Source organism: Cardiocondyla obscurior, linkage group LG01, assembly GCF_019399895.1.
Source record: "Cardiocondyla obscurior isolate alpha-2009 linkage group LG01, Cobs3.1, whole genome shotgun sequence".
Taxonomy (NCBI): Eukaryota; Metazoa; Arthropoda; class Insecta; order Hymenoptera; family Formicidae; genus Cardiocondyla; species Cardiocondyla obscurior.
Genome location: NC_091864.1, coordinates 12,496,639 through 12,517,142, shown reverse-complemented (window position 1 = coordinate 12,517,142; position 20,504 = coordinate 12,496,639). Strand labels below are relative to the sequence as shown.

The 20,504-nt window shown below is 38.9% G+C and overlaps 3 protein-coding genes across 13 annotated transcripts; 2 read left to right on the top strand and 1 right to left on the bottom strand.

Annotated features, from left to right (window-relative positions):
* The first annotated feature begins 115 nt into the window (after window positions 1-115).
* Shf (WNT inhibitory factor 1) lies at window positions 116-9,759 on the top strand. Of its 3 annotated transcripts, none has more exons than XM_070658300.1 (6): window positions 116-2,943; window positions 3,235-3,477; window positions 5,272-5,412; window positions 7,485-7,634; window positions 8,762-8,857; window positions 8,960-9,759. In XM_070658300.1, exons 1-6 carry the CDS (start codon window positions 2,781-2,783, stop codon window positions 9,190-9,192), a joined length of 1,026 nt encoding a protein of 341 aa, XP_070514401.1. In that variant the 5' UTR covers window positions 116-2,780; the 3' UTR covers window positions 9,193-9,759. The 3 variants fall into 3 exon arrangements, with proteins under 3 accessions (XP_070514401.1, XP_070514392.1, XP_070514409.1); XM_070658291.1 differs by having other exon boundaries at window positions 5,272-5,463; XM_070658308.1 differs by lacking the exon at window positions 7,485-7,634.
* Window positions 7,804-10,871, bottom strand: Coq7 (ubiquinone biosynthesis protein COQ7, mitochondrial). Of its 3 annotated transcripts, none has more exons than XM_070658367.1 (3): window positions 10,738-10,871; window positions 8,550-8,704; window positions 7,804-8,469 (listed from the first exon to the last, which is right to left on the bottom strand). In XM_070658367.1, the coding sequence occupies exons 1-3, from the start codon at window positions 10,851-10,853 to the stop codon at window positions 8,039-8,041; spliced, it is 702 nt and encodes a 233-aa protein (XP_070514468.1). In that variant the 5' UTR covers window positions 10,854-10,871; the 3' UTR covers window positions 7,804-8,038. The 3 variants fall into 3 exon arrangements, with proteins under 3 accessions (XP_070514468.1, XP_070514487.1, XP_070514477.1); XM_070658386.1 differs by lacking the exon at window positions 10,738-10,871 and adding an exon at window positions 10,548-10,696; XM_070658376.1 differs by lacking the exon at window positions 10,738-10,871 and adding an exon at window positions 10,226-10,407.
* Ewg (DNA-binding protein Ewg) lies at window positions 10,508-20,358 on the top strand. Of its 7 annotated transcripts, none has more exons than XM_070658142.1 (8): window positions 10,508-10,591; window positions 12,081-12,368; window positions 13,460-13,584; window positions 13,709-14,134; window positions 14,244-14,537; window positions 15,553-15,693; window positions 16,028-16,172; window positions 17,812-20,358. In XM_070658142.1, exons 2-8 carry the CDS (start codon window positions 12,191-12,193, stop codon window positions 18,141-18,143), a joined length of 1,641 nt encoding a protein of 546 aa, XP_070514243.1. In that variant the 5' UTR covers window positions 10,508-10,591; window positions 12,081-12,190; the 3' UTR covers window positions 18,144-20,358. The 7 variants fall into 7 exon arrangements, with proteins under 7 accessions (XP_070514243.1, XP_070514251.1, XP_070514266.1 ...); XM_070658150.1 differs by lacking the exon at window positions 10,508-10,591 and adding an exon at window positions 10,776-10,895; XM_070658165.1 differs by lacking the exon at window positions 10,508-10,591 and adding an exon at window positions 10,956-11,097 and having other exon boundaries at window positions 12,081-12,344.
* The last annotated feature ends 146 nt before the right edge of the window (window positions 20,359-20,504 follow it).

Genomic DNA, 20,504 nt, shown 5'->3' with positions numbered 1-20,504 from the left:
TACTCAGTTGTACTTGTTAAGGTAAAAGTAAAAAAAAAATTAGAAGAGTTCCAATTTTAAGGGAGAAGCAGTCGACATGGAGTCCAGCGCGTTCAGGGGCTGTGAAGATTTTTTGAAGATGGACCGTTGACGGAAAGCGCCCACGATAAAGCGTACAATTGATCTCCGATCCCATTCGCATTATACGTGGGCTCGTGGACTGGAAAGCGACGAGTTGTAAGAGCGAGCCAAGCCGGCGGGCAGGCAGCGCCGGTTTATTCCTGATCGAATGTTTTTGTACGGCCACCGCAATCCTAATTGAATTCGCTGTCGACCGCTCCCGCGGATGCTGCACCGTAGAGTCGCGCACTATACAGACGCGAATTTATCTTTCTATTTCTCTATATGCATTTAAATGGAGTGTCGGTTGAATTGCATCTTCCTCCTTGGGGCAAGAAACGAAAGTATCTTACATTTCCGTAGTTTAAGAGGTAATTGAAAGATGCCATTTTCTTAGACTACTTTACTACTTTTTTTTTATTCTTTAATAATAATTTTTAAAAAAAACTATGTTTAGTTTTACAAAGCTGGAACTATCTAAGTAACGTTTGCGCCATATCTCTTTGTCTTAGATACATAAAGTTATGTATGAACAACCTGCGAAGGTATACAACTTCTTTTTACAATTTAAACGATAAAGAAATTATTAATTTAATTTTTTTTTTTTCTAGGAAAAACTAAATTATTAAATTGTTGTTTAACAAAAATTAATTTTTCCAGGTTCCTCCAGCTTGAAAGAATAAGTAGAGACAGGATTAAGTGGATAGTTGGAGCTGCCTAAGTGGTTGTTTTCCCAAGTTTTAATAGTCTCTCATGAAAGCCATTGAACGTGCGGCAGGTAATATTCCAAACTTTAAAGTCGAGAAAGCCAAGTGTCGTTTCGGGGTTGCTGGAACATTCACGGGCGTACCGGAAGAAGCAAGACGAAGCAGGAAGAAAACGTGAAACAGGAGAGAAACCTCAGCCGCGTAGGATAACAATGGACCACTTGTTAGGTAGCCGATCCCTCGGCCGTCGGGAACACAACGGGTACTATTGGTCATTCATCGGAGGGTCTCACTCTCGAGGCCGCCGTCTCAACGGATCGGTCTAGAAATAGATTTGATCCAGTTATTTCCAATTATCGACGAATGCAAACCTTATCATCAGTCTCGGAAGACCGCCCCGGATCTCGCGCGTCTAATATGCGCCGCAGCTGGGATTCTACGAATCGCATAACGTTATCGAATAAGCGATACGTCTATCAAGTAATAGAAATAGATTTCTGAGGGCCGCTACCAATGCGGATCGACTTCAATCGCGATTTAACTCGCCTTTTATCACCGTACCGGTTCTTAGAATTAGAAAGAGATAAAAGGCGAGTTAAACCGAGATCGAATTCAAGATGATCCGCATTAGTAGAAAACGGCATCGGGGTCCCGAAAGAAAAATGAAAGGGACGGCTGTGCGGTGTAAAGAAAAGTCTCGTTTGTTTAAAATTTGCGTACAATTACGGCTCTCGAGTAAGCGACGGCGATCCATTTCCACGATCTTTCCCAAATAACCTTCTTTGATCCGAGTCAATCTTTTTGTACGTGGGAACGCTTGTGTGATGCGGGCGCGTGATGCGGCGAATTTAAGACACGGAAGTAAAATTCAATTGTCGACGAGATATGAGGAATGGGGAGAGGGGAACGGTGCGGGAGATGAGCCGAAGACGGGAGAGAACCGGCGCGATCGGACGAAAGATGTTGAAAAAAACTGGTTCCCTCCGTCAAGATTTCTTATCAGCTTTTTCATTCGAATTTCGATTTCCGTGTGCCCTGTACGCGCGCGGCTCTCGACAAAGTCGTTGAATACATCGTTATTTTAATTAAATATTAAAATTAATTAGATACAAGCTACGTTGATTAATCCTGCCGACTATCCGGGTAAAAGATTACATAAAAATAGCTCGTTGCTTCCTAAATTCGACAGACTTTTATATTAATTTATTTTGACGATTTATAATTCAATTAAATATCGATCTCGTAATTACGATTGGAAAACAAATTTGCTAGTAGCGATCTATTTGGAATCTCGTCGCGAATAATAGATACGATCGTCTAAATCGAAGCTGAAGAGGGCAAAGCAAAAAGCACGCGTGGCGCGCAAAAGAGAGCGAGAAAAAGGGCGAGGGAGATGCTGGGAAAGCAGATTCCCAGCGCGTTGTGCACGCAGCCTTAGCTCGCGGCGCGTCGCTGACGCTCCCCGGCGTGCCCCGGGTCCGTCTGCGAGATCTCTATCTCGCTCCACGGAGAGGTTTTGCTACTCGCTCCGCGTGCCTCGACTCTCATTGAGAGTCAGTCAGTCAGTCAGTCAGTCCGCCGGAGCGACGCGGTTCACGCGCATCGTTGGCAGACAAGAGAGCTCTCTCGCGCGCGCCTCTCACCCTCGCACCGTTTCGCCCTCTCACCCTCAACCCCTCGCCTCCTGTCTGTTTTACCGATCGAGGGGGTGGACAGCCGTGCGTTGAAATCACCGCGGTCGACTTCCTCCCTCCCCCGCCGCTCCTCACGGAGCGTGGGACGCGGGATCGTGTTGTGTTCGCGCGCGCGCGCGCGCCGTGAAATCCGCCGATTTCACGCGTCGGATCGCACGCCGGCACGTTGAACCGCGGGGCCGGGAACGCGTCGAGTGCACGCACGGCGGCCGCCAGGGGGGGGCGGCTTTTCTTGCACCGCGCAACACCTGGCGGCGGCGCGCCGCGAGCGATTACTATTATGCGATCGGCTGCGGCCGCCCTGGCCGTGGCAGCGGCGCTGGCCCTCCTCCTGGACACGGCACTCGCCCGGCACCAGCAGCACCGCTCCAGCAGCCCCGGTCACAAGCCCGCCGGCGACATCTCCCTCTGGATCGACCAGCAGCAGATCAAGATGTTCAGCGGTACGGTTCTCGCACTGAGTGATTCTCTTCCTTTCTCCCCTTCTTCCCCCGCGGCTTTCTTCCCTCCCGCGGTGGCACGTGACCCTTTTTGCCTCGTACTCATCGTCCCGAAACGGTCCCGACGGTGATTTTCTCTTGATAAGTTTGCTGCCACTCGTTAAATTAAATTAAAGATAGAGGAAAACTATATATAATACATATATGTATACTTATATTCAATATTTTCGACGTCGCGCAGGCGATGAAAATTGTAAATGTTGCAATATCTGTTTTTTTTTATGGCTACCGTAGGACTGGCGATGGAAATATACGCGATCGCGGAGGGCCAGGTGTTAGCGTACCTCTTGGACCCGGAATTCGAAAGCAAACTGCCGATCATTCCCAGTGAGGTGTCGTACGTGAATTTCACGTGGAAGTCAGGAGTAAAAAAGTATTATTACAACTTTTTTCGATTAAAATCGTTCGACGAGAGCATCCTGAAAACGCCGTCCATCACGATTAAAACGCAGGGTCGGGTGCCAAAGAAGCCGAAAGGTAATAATTTAACATTAATATTTAGTATGATCTGTGTGCGATCGACGCGTCGACCTGAACTCTTCCGATTGTGTGGCTTTCATGAATTAAGAATTTGAAAAATTTGATGTATTTAATTATTTAATTACTGAAACTTTATGAGAGGAAATCTGAACATTATCTTTATTATTGAGATTTATTGAAATTTATCTGTAATAAATGTATAAAATATTAAAGATTAACAGATTAGACCTCGCGAGGCGAAAATATCACGTTGGAAAAATTATTAATTTATTATGATACTATACATGTATATATTATTTTACTAAATATAATTTATAATTATACAATGAAATTTATAATTTTAAATTAAATTAAATTGTAAACTTTTTTTATTTATTTGTTTATTATATATTACTGATAACTTTTTTATTTGTAGATAATTGTTCTCGGAATAAGTTACCTAGGAACTCGGATAAATTGTAGCGAGGTGTTTATCGTTACTTCTCGCTTAACACTAATCAGCATCAGCATACTAATAATAGCGTTTTCGTTTGCCAGTCGGCGTACATTTGGACTACGGAAGCTGAATACGAAATCGCGAGGTCTAACAATAAACTTGAAGATTTATTGCGCGAGAAAATTTCATTCCAATATCCGTTTCTACGAAAATAGACAAACTACCTCGATTCAGAACCGATTATTTCAACTTTATGGTAATTGTACTTATCAGACGAACGTGCGTCCGTCTTTATTTTTCTTTCTGAATGAATAAAAGCACTAGAAACAATGTCATCAAAAGGTTGAAACAATCGAATTTTTAATTTTTTTAGAGGAAAAAAAAAATAGGTTTAAAGTAAATTGAGCTGATATTAAAGTTAATCTCCGACATAAATGGACATGGGGTTTGTATTTGGATATCTCTTCACGCACGTTCATGCGTAAATATGTTCGTTTCGTGGCTAACTTTTATCTCTATGCGGCGTTGCATAAATGCCGGGCCGACCGTTTCTATTTACACAGAGCCAAAGGTATGCCTCTTGTCGGCACGCGGCGTGAAATCTACCTGAACTACGAAAAGACGAGGAATGCTGGTATAGAAATCGAACACCTCGCATCCGCCTTTCCCACGGGAAATTATATTTCGTTCAACTGGAGCGAAGCTATTCCGACGACTTACGGGAACTGAACTTTGACGATTTTTTTTTTTTTAATTCCTATTAAAGTACAGCTCAAATAAATATGAGAATTATATTAAATACGCATAAAATTGTATGTGTTAGAGCAATGTTATCTTATCAAATTGCAAGAGTGTGTTTGATTCTGTTTACCGACATTCTTAATCGTATACGAAAATTATTACTCAATTATTAATAATACGCTTATATAACTTTTTATCTTTGTGTACATATGTACATACAGTTTGACCGGTCATGTTCATATATTGCGTGTAACTGAAGGAAAAAAAAATATTTTATGTTAATTGTCATTAATCAATGTTAAATAGATGAATGTAAAATATACTTTAGTTTTCTCCAGATTGAATAAATACTGTATCTCGGTGCTGATGATATCCAAATAGAAAACCCTTCGCGCCAGGATCTGTTTCTCATTGCTGCTGTTGTTTTCCGAGGTAGAAATAAATATCAAAGAGTTGTAACTTATATAAACATTTTCGGAAGATTATTGGAGGTCAGAATAAAAAGTCAAAGTGAGAAAGACGCGCGATAGAGCACAGATAGACAAAAGATGAAGCGGGAGGGGGAGGAGAAAAGCATAGATACAGATTCTCACCCTGTTTGTTTTTCGTTGCAGACTTCAGCATCTTGCTGCCTTGCGCCGGCAATTCGGGCATAGCGCAATTTGGGATCAGTCTGATGATCGAGACCCGCAAGGGGAAACCTCTAAACGGGACGCCCCTCCGTCTCCGTTTGCGAAAAGAATGCACCGTGCGCGGTGAGTCCGTCAGTCGCGCCCACGATCACCACCTCTTCACTCGCACATACAGTTCTGTATCAGCAGTAATTCATCGCCTAATTTGCTGCATGCTCTTGATCGATACGGGAGAGGCGGTCGGCTATCGAAGGCACGTTTTCTTATCCTCCCGGATCTCCTCGCCCCTCGCGAGGATGCTGCGTCTCGTCGCGTAAAGCGCGCCCACGAAATCCGGTTCGCGCATCGTTCATTCGTTCCGACTGCCTCTCCTCTTTTTTATTTAATCGACAGCCGCGGCATGTATCCGATGCGCGCGCGAGCGCACGTTTTGATACTTTGTAAGAGAAAGATTGTCTATCTGTACCTGCCCGCTAGAGCCGTTGGGTCCGATAATTATGCGAGGTGAGCGCGTTGAACCTTCTCCACGGTGCCCCAGGAGATTTATAGGTGTTATGTCGTTAAACGGTTGCGCCGAGGATCATCGCGACGTGGTCCAAACGAGGGATTCGCACGTTTGTCAAGGTGTCAAACGGAGTAGCAAATCGATTAACTCTACTGGGCCCTTTTTTTTTATTGCCTTCGTAAAAGCTTGCTAATTTTATACGTCGTTCGTTTCTCATTTCACGTCATTTTGAAATAAAAGAAGGATTATCTTAAAGGATTATCTCGAAGAATCGCCTTAAAGGATTATCTTAATCTCTTTGGGACTTTTTTTCCGAAAAGAAATTTTCTCCAATTTCCCACAAACGCGCATTTGCTTGGGTAACTTTAGTTCGCGTTTATTTGCCAAGCAAAGTGGTACGTATAATGTAATGAAGGAAGATCGAAAATGCAACATTAACTCGCCAGTTTCGGACCCACCGCCGCTCGCAAGGCGGAAACGTGGACCGCTTTTGTGAAGCTTATCTTTTGCGTAAGAAACATTCTCGTTCAAAGCCAGATTCTAACGCTACCTTTATGCGCAGTACAACTTTCTTATAATTGCGACAATTGCAATTGTAAAGTGTTGAATAGCGTCAATCGCTCTTCTTGCTGTCAAGTGTGAGTTAGGCAAGGCGGTTTCTGTTTGCTAAAACGTTACTTCAAACCGGTTATTATTTTTTCATTTTACATGCTTGTATTTTCTACGTTAACAACTTTTTTTTTTAATTATTTTGTCTTGCCTGGCATTTTGTTTGTTAAGCGTTGGCCAGCTCTACGCTTCCTCGAGTCATTGTTCGCGAATTACGAATTAAGTGCCTAATTGCCTACTTAATGCAAAAGAACGCACGAGTCTGCCCTGCCTTCTCGGCGTTACTGTCAGCTCTCTCAATCTCTGTGCACTTAAATTGCTAATAATTAAGTCGAGTATGTGTTTATATTATTATTATAATTTATACATATACATTTTTTTTTGCATACATAAATGTCCCGGTATTATCAAAAATTAAAAAAGGATAAGCATGTACAATCGGCCAAATCGTCATACAGATCACGAATGAGAAAAGACTAGCAAATAACGATCCACGTGACATGTAATTATTTTTTATCTACTCGAATTTAGATGGGCGTAGCGGAATATGATTCTTTCGAACGCTCCGTGTAATCGCTTCTGCGATAATAAATCATCAATGATTCGCAGTAGGCTGAATGGGCAAACGTGAAATAATTAAATGGGTTTCAACATCGTTGCTTTCTCCCTTGACTGGAAAAAAAAAACTTAGTCGGGAAGAAAACCACGATCTGCACGTGCCGTGGAATTCAGATAAAGTATGCACGCAGAAAATATTAATTCTCAGCTTTGTAACGCGAGACACGAGATCAAACTGTATTATCTCGTATTTATCTCAATTCCACAGATTATGGTGTGGTTTTTTAAAGGAAATTTGCAAAATTTGCATGATATTGCATGCTCTAGAACAATATTATCTTATCGGTTTAACTACGAGATCGTGTTCGGTTTTGTTACCAAATCGTACCTCGTTTTTAATCGTACAAAGATAATTATTAAATAGGTATATGTGCATACATATGTGTGCGTGCGTGCGTGTGTGTGTGTGCAAATATCAAATTAACTATATATGCCATCTTCTAATTATATTTTATTTTTACAGAGCCTAACCCTGGCCCCTGTCCAGATGGTTATCTAGGGCCTCATTGTAAAAAAGCCCTTTGTTATCCAAATTGTATGAATGGCGGTAATTGCACGGCGCCAGGCGTGTGCTCGTGCCCGCCAGGATATCAAGGCCCTTATTGTGAAGGAGGTATAACAAATTACATAGACATACGACAAAATTTGTTCGGTGGAAACGCAATAGAAAGTAAAGTTCAGAAGTAAATTTTAAAGACACATCGCATCTTTAATTTAAATTTTACTTTTTAACTATTTTATTTTTATTATGTTTGCAAAAATAAGATGTTTAAATTAAAAAATTGTTACAAAGAAAAATTAATCACATTTATTTGAAATATTGAACAATGTTCTAAACACGGAATATCTCGTGTGCTATTAATTCTATCTCTGTTAACAATTCACGTAGAAAATCGACACATAACTTACTATTATTATCTATATACACATTATAATATTATAGACAATTTTACAATACATTTCTTTATTGCGCAATATGTTATGTAATATGTAGTTTAACGCTTTGAAAACACTTATTCATATCACTTTAGAGATAGAGATAGCTGTTTTGCAGCCGCATTTGATCACATTCGTCAGAGCTTGATAGAACGGCGCTTGCTCTGCACCATGACCGATTCCCGTATCGTGGTGTTCCTGTTCCTCGTCGCGGAATTTTTTGATAGTCTCGAGTATCTCTTTGTCCACGCTGTCGCTGTTCTCCATCAGTACGCGTAACTGATCATTATAGTGTTCGACGATGACGGTCTCCACCGCCACGGTGCACGCCATCGCCGCTTTCTCGCCCAGGAGAGCGGTACCGGCGCCCAGAGCAAACCCGGCGATATTCCATAGCGGGATGAGGACGGTGGGTCTGACCCGGTACTTGCAAATCAGCTCTTCGAATTTGGCACGGTGCCGCTTTTCTTGATCCCACATATGCTGTATGGTCGGCCCGACCGCCGTTCTGCCTGTGCTTTGAGAAATCGGTTAAACTTCCTCATCTACATTTACATTATAATACGAATATCACATATTTAAGTGACTATACCCAGTACTGCCATTTGTCCGGCGTATATCCTGTCAGCTCCCAACTCGCCGGCATGGTCGACCCTTATTATCGAGTCCAGCACCTTTCCAGACGCGCTCGTGCCCGCTGACGTACTGACCAATCGTACACTTAGCCCTCCGACACGCAACATTTTTCTATAAAAATTAAAAAGGTTTTTCTCACTTATCAAAGGCTGCACCAAATGATTCTAGGTATCTGCACGGAAAAGTGTTTGAATGGAGGAAAATGCATTCAAAAGGATGTCTGTGAGTGTCCGAAGGGCTACTTTGGCTTGCGCTGCGAATTCTGTGAGTACAAAGAGTATCAAAGTGTCTCATTAATAACTTGTCGACACAGAAATGAAATAAAGGAGAATATTATTCTTTTTATTTTTTTTTTTTTTTTTTTAGCCAAGTGCGTGATTCCTTGTCTCAACGGAGGCAAGTGCAAAGGTATTAACATCTGCAGATGTTCGAACGAGTATAAGGGCAATCATTGCGAAATAGCGACAACGCGCGTTCCGTCGCAGCGTTCGACGTGCAGCAAACCATGTAAACACGGAACCTGTCAACCGAACGACACGTGCCTCTGTGAGCCGGGCTGGTATGGAAAGTTCTGTCACAAAAGCAAGCCGTGGGCTTGAAGATTGACGGAGTACCTACGTTATTCTTATACCAACTGGATCTTTTAGAAAATTACCTTGTTTTGAGATTATCAGGAAACATTACCGTAACGGCAAATTATGTTTAAGAGTATATTCTGAATTGTATGGAGAAATAAAACTAGAGTTCATAGAGAAGAATGTCGCGATATTAAAACGATTTAAAGGTTTGTAATACGCGTTCTTATTTGATAAAGAGGAGCAATTAAAGTCTTCACAAGACTTTAATCTAAATCTCGTTTTGGTAGCGTGATGTGAAACTTGTAGCTTCTATCATCCCAGATGTGATATGTAAAGAGCCGCTTTATGCCATTTTGCAACATTATTATATATAATTAATTAGGTATTGATACTTTTGTACTGTAGAATGTAACAATTGTAAAAACAAGATAGGAACAAAGTACTGTATTTTCCACTGGTTTTAAAAAGCATGACTAGGAGTAATTCAGCATTGTAGTAGTGTGTCTGTGATGGACTTCTTTGCCTATCTTTTCCTGTGTGTACGTCTTAGAATATATAATAGATAAATAAATGTGGTTTTATTATAAAGTGTGAAATTACGAATGCGAGTCTGATTTATGACACATAAGAAACATTTGAAAAATGAATCAAGCCTTGAACTTTTAGAAAAAATTTAAAATCATTACTCAACAGTCAACTACTGTACTTTTTAAGTCTTTAACAGGTTTGCTCAACATGAATATTCTACTTTACGAAACAAGAAAAAACAAAACTGTAAATCAGGAATTGGCAATGATTTCTTACACTTTTACAGAATCAAGGCAAAATAATGCGTTTGGCAAGTTTCTACGTGAATAAAGTATCATAATAAAATATATAGTATAAAGCAGTACAGTAAAAAAATATAGTTTTTTTATCAGGTAAATTAATTAATCGAAACTGTATCGGACGCTTTTGCACCAGAAATGTTAACAGTCTAGTAGTAAACAACTAATATAGGTCTAGTTGATTTTTCTCGAAGGACACGTTGGATAGAGAAAAATGCAATGCATACGTGAAGGGCCACTGCGGCCAAGAGGCCGAAAAGCGACGCGAAACCAAGGACTCGACGGACGTCGAGCGAAAAGCCGAAGATTGTCAGGTGAGGCTCGTGGACAGGTTATGGGCATTACATAAAGGAAAATTCGGCGGGTCGCTCGCGAGTTCGGAACGCGGCACGGCGGCGGTGGTGTGCGGACCGTGCAGCTGCAGACGGCAGTCACGTGTCCGACGGGCCAATAGCGTGGTGCGTAGAGTGTCGGCCATGACGCGTGCCCGAGCGGTTCCCGCCAATCGCGCCGACCCGGGTCGTGTATATGTACATGGCGTTGGCTTACGGCTGGATCGGCGGTGTCGCACGTCGGATATCAACAGGGAAACGGTGAGTGCTGGCGCGGTGGCGGGCGTGAGGCCCTGGCGACGGGCCCGCAGAGGTCGGCGTCGACGTTGCGCGGCGTCCGCGTCGTTCGCGAAAACCGTGGAAATTCGCATCGTCTGCTCGGGCGGGCGTGCATCGCGCAGGCTCACCCAAGATGGCCGGTGCCGTGGTGTCCGCGTTTTGTTGTCGGTGGTGGTGGGTGGGTGATGGAGGCCCGCTCGGTGGCCGATCGATACGCCCGCCGCCGCCACCGAATACCGGCCATGGCGGCTAAGGTTGTCGCGCGTCACGCGTCCCGAGGCTCAAGGTAATCGGCAAGTCGTGGGCAAGCCCCGGCGCGTTTGCCGCCTCACGATCGGCCACATCGGTGCGATGATAAGCGCGGGCGCGACCGCGTGCGCGGGGCGTGGTGCGAGAGCGTAGCCGAGGCGGTCGCCTCCCCGCAGACACGCGCCAAAGTGGCCCTATAAGCCCTCCCTTGCCATCCACTCCGCGGGAACTACACCAAGGTGCGTACGCAACTCGCGATCTTCACTGGGCCTGCTCCATCGGCTCCGCGTTACCGAGCAGCCGTCGTGACGCCGCTCCGCTTACCCGGCTACCCGGTGGTCTCTTTTGCGTGTGCCCTGCGCATTTTCATTGCCCCCCCAAAGTATCGGCCCGAATAAACGCGCATATCCTCGCGTCTCCCTCTCTGCCTCGCCGCTAGCTGCCGCGTCCTCTCTCGCTCTCTCTCTCTCCTTCTTTCCGTCCACCTCGCGACTTACGCGCGCGTTCTTTATCGCGCGCCGCGTCGTCTTGCTGTCCGCGTTTGTCAACTTTGTGACCGCGACGATGCCACGAGGCAGTCGGACGCGGCCACCGCCAACGACAACACCACCATTGCCGTTGTTGTTGTCACCACCGCCACCGTCATCACCACGCTCGTTCCTTCCGTGATCAGTTATGTTCGCGAAGTTACGCTGTGCTGGGGACGCCCTTCTTCCCGCCTTGGGCAATAACCTCTCGCCTTCCTGGCCGTCAAAAGCACCGTATCTGCGAGCGGAAGTCTTCCCCGCGGAAGGCCACCCGTCGTCCGTAGCACGTCAGTTATGCGAAATGTACATACCCAGACTTATCTGGTTTTCTTTCCCTTCCTCTGGACTAGAGAGACCCGTGCCTCTGTCCCTTTTTTTTCTTTCACCATTCCAAGTGTAAAGTTCACACTAAACATTGTGCTGGACATGCTTGCAACTAGCATACCAACTCCAGTCTACAAATTATTAAAGACTGATTGTTCCAGCTTCTAAGTAACTTTACGTGACTGGAAATAAGTAAAGTTAATCATTTAATTTATTCAGAAACGGATTAATGGATGTTTATTTATATGTAAAGTTGTGGAAAAACTAGAACACTTGGTTCTAAAGGGTCTCAAATTTTGCAGGGTATTTTTGTGCCCAGAGTAACTAATTGTGTATGGGAATCTCACTAACGAGTTATTTTGTCTTTTCAGGCTAAGGTGATGTAGAAGAAATCGAAACTGCCACTGAGATTGACGTCGGAAAATTCCTTCAACGTGGTTGCAGTATATAGGATACCAAAACGGCAGACAAAAAACTAAAGATGGTGTCTGTGCAAGATGCAGAGACTAGTACGTTACGCAGGCTCTCGGATGACGACGATGACGAGCCTAGTAGCGGATCCGAGACGTATGAGGAGGGGGATCTGCTCACGGCGGCCATGGATGACGATGTGACAGCTCAACTCGCTGCAGCAGGTTGGCAATTCAAACACATTAATGGTGATTTCTCATTTTTTTTGCTTTTTCACCTTTATTTATGGGTCGAGCACACGACACGCAGAAAATGTTATCATATTATTTAGCATTACAGCTAATCTCCTCGCAAGATCACTAAATTTCAAGTAAGAGGATATAACATCTTTGCTACTTATATAGACAAACATATTTCATATATGCATATAAAAAAAATATATGCAATGTTGAATATAACTGATTAAGATGTTCTATATTTATTTATTTTTTTTTTTTTGTATGATGTGAAAGATAATTTTTCATGAGTTTGAGCTAGATCTGATTAATTTTATTTAATTAAAATATTAATATACATAATTGGCCATGAAATAAAATTAAGTAATATTTTATTTCATGGAAAATTAATATTGAATTTTATTTTAATATTATACAAAGAATGATAAGATAAATTTATCAAGAAAGAAATAATTGTTATTTTTAGTTACATTACAAAATAGCATGATAATATATATCTTTTTTTTGTTTTACTAATACATTTTGTTGCTTACAATATACTCATTAATTATTTAATTATATGTTAAATTTGTCATTGTGCATTTTATAATATTTGCATTATGTGTCTTTACTTGCTTTATACTATCAGTGCTAGATGATAGTGGAGTGTACTCATAATTGTAAATAATCCATAACGCACGAAATTCAAAGAAATATTGGTAACATAAAATAAATTTGCTTCAGGATAATAAGTTTGGCTGTATTTTCATGTTACACATTTGGCTCAGTATCACAAATCATGCCATAGTTTGATATAATTAACCTATTATTTACATCTAATATTTAAATTAAAAAATGTAATAAAAAATAACTTTTATTCCAAATATGTTTTATATTTTATCGTTACTTATGCATCTTTGTTTTCTTGAAGATATATTTTTATGTTTTTTATATGTCATTGCAGCTTGTTAAATATTTTGCTACATAACATTTATCTCGTTACTGAATTTTCTAATTTAAAATATATTTTTAAAGCTTTTTTTTTGGTTTTGTTTTATTGGCATATTAAGTAATGTAAAGTTGAGAAAACTAAAATATTCTTTTTTTGCGTTTAAAAACTCTAGGGCCCGTAGGAGTTGCTGCAGCTGCTGCCATTGTGTCAGCTAAGAAACGAAAACGACCTCACAGTTTTGAAACCAATCCTAGTATCAGAAAGAGACAACAGAACAGACTTTTAAGAAAGCTTAGAGTAAGTAAACTTTCGGATAATTAAGCAGGGTCACATTTTTATTGCTACATGGATTTCTGCATTTGTACATATATTTACTCTAATAGTATTGTATTTATTTTTTATTTTATGAATTTTTTTACAGCAAACTATTGACGAATTTGCTACGCGAGTAGGACAACAGGCTGTAGTATTAGTGGCTACGCCAGGAAAACCAAATAGTAGTTACAAAGTTTTTGGAGCAAAGCCATTAGAGGATGTTCTTAAAACCTTAAGAAATGTTATCATGGACGAACTGGAAAGCGCACTTGCGCAACAAGCGCCGCCGCCTGTGCAGGACGATCCATCATTATTCGAATTACCACCACTTATAATCGACGGTATACCGACGCCGGTGGAGAAGATGACACAAGCACAGCTCCGAGCGTTTATCCCGCTGATGCTAAAGTATTCTACAGGTAGAGGAAAACCTGGTTGGGGAAGAGACAGCACGCGACCTCCTTGGTGGCCCAAGGAATTACCTTGGGCTAATGTCCGGATGGACGCGCGCTCGGAGGACGAAAAACAAAAAGTGTGTAATATTGATAAGAAATAGGTTTTAACTTATTTTTTATCTTTTTGTTATAAGCTGACATATTTGAAAGTTAGACATAGTAATTAAATAATATCATTAATTTCAGATCTCTTGGACTCACGCGTTACGGCAGATTGTAATAAATTGTTACAAATATCACGGAAGAGAAGATCTTCTACCAGCGTTTAGTGAAGACGACGATAAGTCTAATGTTCTAATACAGCAAGCGACTCCTTCGTCGTCGCATCAATCATCGAGTCAGGGGCAAAATGGAGGACAGTCGCAGCAACAGCAGACGGTGGGAGTTGTTCGCCTCAACAGCACGGATTCATCTAAGGGAAACTCTTCGCCTGCACAAATCATTGCCGCGTCTCCTACAGCTCTTGCCACTGCCACTCAGGTGGGAGTGGATGGAGTTTTTAAAAATTCCATTAATATATACATATATATAGTGATGCAAATAATACGAATTTTTGGTTGTGCTATACTACTGAAAAAATTGATATAACGTACTTGAAAGAATATGTTAAAATTTTTTCTATCTACAGCTTTTTAATTTATTCAAATTTAATTTTTATCTATTTTTAAAATCTGCATTTTCTATTTAAAAATCTAAATTTAAAATATTTACGGCAGTAATACTTCTATTAACGTGTTTAGTTTCCCTTATTTGAGTTAAAAATTGATTTTCTTTATTACATCATATATGATTAATTAATTCAATCTAGTTTTATCTGGATTAGCTAGATTAATCATATATGAGACACATAACATTTATTAATTTGATTATTATTTTTAATAATGAAACATTTAAAGTATAAAACTTATATTTAAAAAGAAAAAATTTAGTTAAAATTAATTTTGTAAATATAACAGTTTCTTGATCAGAAGCTGCATTTCAACAGTATTATTTATTGTTATTTCAAAATTAAAAATAATGTACATACACAACCTATTAAAAAATTCGAAAAATTTATTTTAAAATAAAACTTTTTTGCTCTTTGCTTTTCATGTTTCGTTAAAACTGATAGTTCATAAAGCTTTGAAATGTAGCCATATTATATATAAAATTCCGTTTTAATTATCTTTTGCGATTTTGCAGGGAGCAGTCACAGCAAAAAAAATGTTAAATACAAAAGTTGTAAGGTTTTAACAGAACCGTTGCAAGAAGTACGTAAATTTTGTTTTGGAACCTAATTTGGATTCACCCGCGCTTTGAGGTCATTTTTTTACTGGATGGGTATAACTCTTGTAATGGTCCTATTGAGATTTTACAACTTTTGTATTTAACATTTTTTATTATAATCACTTTCCGAAAAATTAAGGGAAGGGGTGGTAAATTAAAGTAGAATATTGTATCCACATTCTATTGACGTGACTTATTGATGTTTAACGGCTTAAAATTGTTTTAACAGATGACGACCCAGTATCCAACAACTGTATTGCAGACAATAACCAATCCAGACGGAACTGTTTCTATTATACAAGTGGATCCTAGTACACCGATTATAACCTTACCAGATGGTACAACAGCCCAAGTTCAAGGAGTCGCTACTGTAAGTCCGCTTCGAAATCTACTAATATTTAATATAAAACCACGAGTTAACATTACCTAAAGATTGATATTTATAACAGCAAGCTCTTACATCTTTTATATTTCTAGATTATTTTTAGCTTAAAAAATATATATTAAACTTAATATAACAAATATTAAAATAATACTATTTTATATTATAACAATCATTACTAATATTAATTATAATATTATGCCTGCAGAATTTAAAATTCTTGATATGCAGTGTACTTGAAAAAATAATAATTACATTTATACAATAGCTGCATATAATATAAACGTAATATGTAACATTTATCTATTACAATTGTATTTAGATCCATACAAGTCAAGGAGATGTGCAAGCGTTAGCTGAAGTAACTGGTAACACAGAAGGTAGTGTGGCCGTCGATTTGAACACCGTCACAGAAGCTACATTAGGTCAAGATGGCCAGATCATCCTAACCGGCGAAGACGGACACGGTAAAACAGTTTTTTATAGGCTCTGCACTGTCGCCGGCCAGGAGATACTTGAGCAGTGACTCATTTTTATTGGTCCCGGAACTTTGTTTGCATGCTGTCTGCTATGCTCCAATCAAGAATCATGTTTCTATGTGTTTATACTACTTTGTATGAAGTAGGATCTGGACTAGTTTATGTATTTGTCTCGCATTGTATATATATATATTTTAGGGTAATTTTATATGAATGGAGCTGTGCACAGCTTTATTTTGAAATTTTGTTCTTTAAGAATCCATGGTGCGCTTGTATGTAACTTATGTAACATGAAGAGATGTATTAAAAGTATTAATCGCAATTGCACTGTGTAATGTATATAATATTCATGCTATTCAGACTTTCACAAATTTCTTAATAAGATAGAAGCATTTATTTGTGTACAACATGCAACTATTATATATACATATATAACATGCACAGGACATGTGTTTATTTCTAAAGTATGACAGTACATGATTTTATTACGGTATTTGTAAGAGTAAATTTGCAGAGTTTTTAGCAATTTTTGTAATAATGCAATTACTTGCGTTATTAGAAAAATTTATCGATAATATTATATATTAATATCGTATATCTATGATATTAATATATAAAGTAATGAAAAAAGAGATCACGATGTGTGAAACGTATATCGCCACTGGATTCTTAAAATTTTTAATTTTATAAACAATTACTACATAAATCCGCTATTGCAATCGCGATAATGGAAGAAAACTTCTACGATTATGTTTATTATTAAAAATTGGTTTACTGTCTTTAATTAAACGAAGAAAAATAAACATGCTGTACATAGTGTTTTTTTGTTGATGTACTATTATTTTCATACATTATGTTTCAGCAGCTTGTGTTTAAGCTACTTTAAATAAGTAACGTGTCAAGTTTAATATTTATGCGCTTTTTAGAAGTATCATGCGAATTGTATTATTTGAGATTTTGACTTCAAACAGCTTAAACACCCGCTGTTCCTCAATGCCTTAATTTTCTTACATCGTAAACTGTATTTTGATTTTACAATTTAAATGATACTCTGCGTCTTTAAGTAGGTTCGACATTTATTTACGCAATACTTGATTTTTTTTTACGTATTTTTTATTTATTAATGTTTTTTCAATTTTTATTTAACTGGCAAGCAGCGGTCTCGCAGACTCGTGTATCCATTTCTTTTGGTTCCCTTATCCTTTGGCGCGAAACTGGTACTCTCTGATTACTTTTTACTCGACAACAATATAAATTTTATTATTGTTTCGTTTGCAAATAATAGCAGCGATCTGATAGACCGCGCTCATGCCAGTGAAGAAAAAGCCTCGTTAATTAAGGATTAGTAATCCAATGTTCAGCTGTATCGTATATTAGTAGTTGTTAACTGTTAGAGGCTAAAATTGCCGAATGAAGAATGCGTAGTGCGACCGACACAACTTTTAAATTGTGCACAATTTTCGTATTGGTTCAGTTTTAGCGCTTTGCAAACAGCTTCTTGACGTTGTCGCATTGTGAGTATAATTTATATGAGATACTTATTTCTCACTGTCTAGTCTGCAGTACAGACGCAATAATTGCCTTATTATAAGCAAAGAGCAGAACGTTTATTGTACATTTGTTTCAGGATATCCTGTCTCAGTCTCGGGAGTGATCACGGTGCCGGTGTCCGCCAGTATGTATCAAACTATGGTGGCTAATATACAGAGCGACGGCACGATGCAGGTGGTGACGCCGATGGTTCAGGTGCCCAAGGTCGAGTCAGGAAATGGAGATACCACCATCGAGGCTGTCACCATTCAAGGCCACCCCATGACTATGATAAACGCCTCTGGAGAACACCAAGTTCTTCAAGTAATATCGTTGAAAGACGCCAACGTTCTGACGAAGGCCATGCAGGCCGAAGTTGTTAAAGACGAGGACAGTCAACAACAACAAACTGTATCTAGCCCAGAATAGGCACGTTAAGTGTAATGTAGTTAATCCAAGGAAAATCGTTCCGTACCATTTGTAAATGTCAGTGCATCGTGGTGATACACGGAAAGGATAAGCGTGTGAACGAATTAGTAACGATTGGTGTTGTTTTCATCTTTTACTTTAAGCCATTACACCGTGTAGCATGTCTTGCTGACTGCGTCGTTATCGAGCGGCGGTTGTATCCAAAAAAAAAAAAAAAAAATGAGAGTGGGTGTATGTGAAATTAATTGAATTAGGATTAGTCGTATTTGTACTCAAGACTCATCATAGACGCTTGAGGGTATTTACTTGCAATTCGATTCCTCGGATGTAGGATTCATTTCGGAGGTCTATTGTCGCGTCAGACGAGTGTGCCATGCAATGTCATGCGTCTGGTTTCAAAGACATTTTACGATAATTACGATTGATCGCGCATCGCTTGCCGGAAAATCATAAGTGGTGGACACTTGGATTTTCCGGCGCTACGCGAGGTAAGGTACATATTTTCTAGTCTTAGAACCAAGTTGATACATGAGAGTAACCATACCAAAGATTCTTATTTATTAATTTGTTAATATTTTCTATGAAACAATTTTATACGAAAATTTATTTATACTTAGTTCCGTTAATTAGCCAAATTTATCACAAAGCTCGATGGTTTCCGCAAAAGTGACTCATTGACTTTTGATAACAGTGTACTTTTTCAAAATTTAACAGAGGCACAAAGCTTTCCCGTAGGTGTCTAAAAATAAATTTAAAAAAAAAGAAGACTTTTTTTATTTTTAAATTGGTCATGAAGAAATTTACTTTTGTGAACAAGAAAAAAAAGAAAAAAAAAACAAAACTTATTGGGTTAAACAAATCGTATGATCAATCTGTTCGAATTGTACGAAATTCGATATCAAGGAAAGAATTATCAAGATAACTTTCTTATCACAGAGTTATGTAACAATATATATATATACAATGAGCGTTTCTCACTTATCTTGACCATTTGGAATTTTTTCTAAATAGCCAAGATGTGCAAAACAGGCTAGTACATATATAATATATAAAGTATCGCGATAGTAGAAATAATGAAAAAGAAAAAGAGTTAAGCATTTCTGACGGGTACAAATAGGATATAAGATGTATGTTTTTTCAATAATAATAATAATATAAAATATACAGTATTCTGTATTATTTAATAATGCGGAATATGAATTTGTAATTTCAATGCGCACCAACGAGAGGCGTGTGTCCGTAGTCTTATTTTATATTACTGCACCATTTGTGTATTTGCTTCGATTAACGTGTTTAATAACGAGCTGTCGTTTAAGTTTTCAACGAGGGCAAGGAATAAAAGCTGATATATCATAATTGTACAAAATATTATTTTAACGTTCTCGTGCGTGCTCTCGTAAAGTCATATTGTACGTGTTAATTTTTTAAAGAGAACATACGATTGTAAAAACCAGGATTCACATGTATTACCCTTCACTCAACTTGAAGGCAATCAAAAGTAATCAATTCTATTTTACATTAAGTAGTCGGACTGTATCGTGGTATTTAAAATTATTGCCCCCATTTTTATATATCTAAAGCGGCGAAGTGTATTTTTTGCGTGCAATTTTATTTCAATGTTACGGTACTTAAAATGAATTATTGTTTTCTGGAACAATTTTTCTTCTCTCTCTCTCTCTTTTTTTTTTTTTTTTTTTTTTTTTTGCAATTCTGTACTTTTAGCAGCTTCTGTTTTTGTGCCATGACTGCAACATATATAATTATTACTTTATTTAAATATAAATAACTCGAAAATGATAAAACGATATTCTTTAGTCGTAGAATTATTTAATTATTTTAATTAATTGAACACCGAGCAGAGCTATCCTCACCTCCGATCGTAACATTGAAATAACAAAATGCTCTCGAAATCGTGTGTAATAATACTATAAAGATTTTTATAATATTATAAGGAAAAGTAGTTGAAGTTAGTAGTAAATATTAAAAAAAAAAACTCATCATAATGACTAGATACTAATTGTTGGATTTTCTTTTTTCTTATCGAGGCCACTACTTTAACGATGTAATATATCGATACTCACGTGTAAGATAAACATGTTATATTTTCCTTCCGTTTGTAACGAAGCACATACCGAGCATATATTAAGTTTGGTGTCATTTGAAAAGCAGGAAAAAGTGTATTACGACTTTAGATAATTATAGACATATGTGTATATGACGTTGCTGATGTATATCCCAATCTCCATGTCATGTAGTTTGCAAATATCGTCATCTTCAATTTCACTTCTACACGCTTCTATCGCAATTATACCAAATTAAAAATTACTTATCCGATCGTATCATATAATGCTATTGTACATG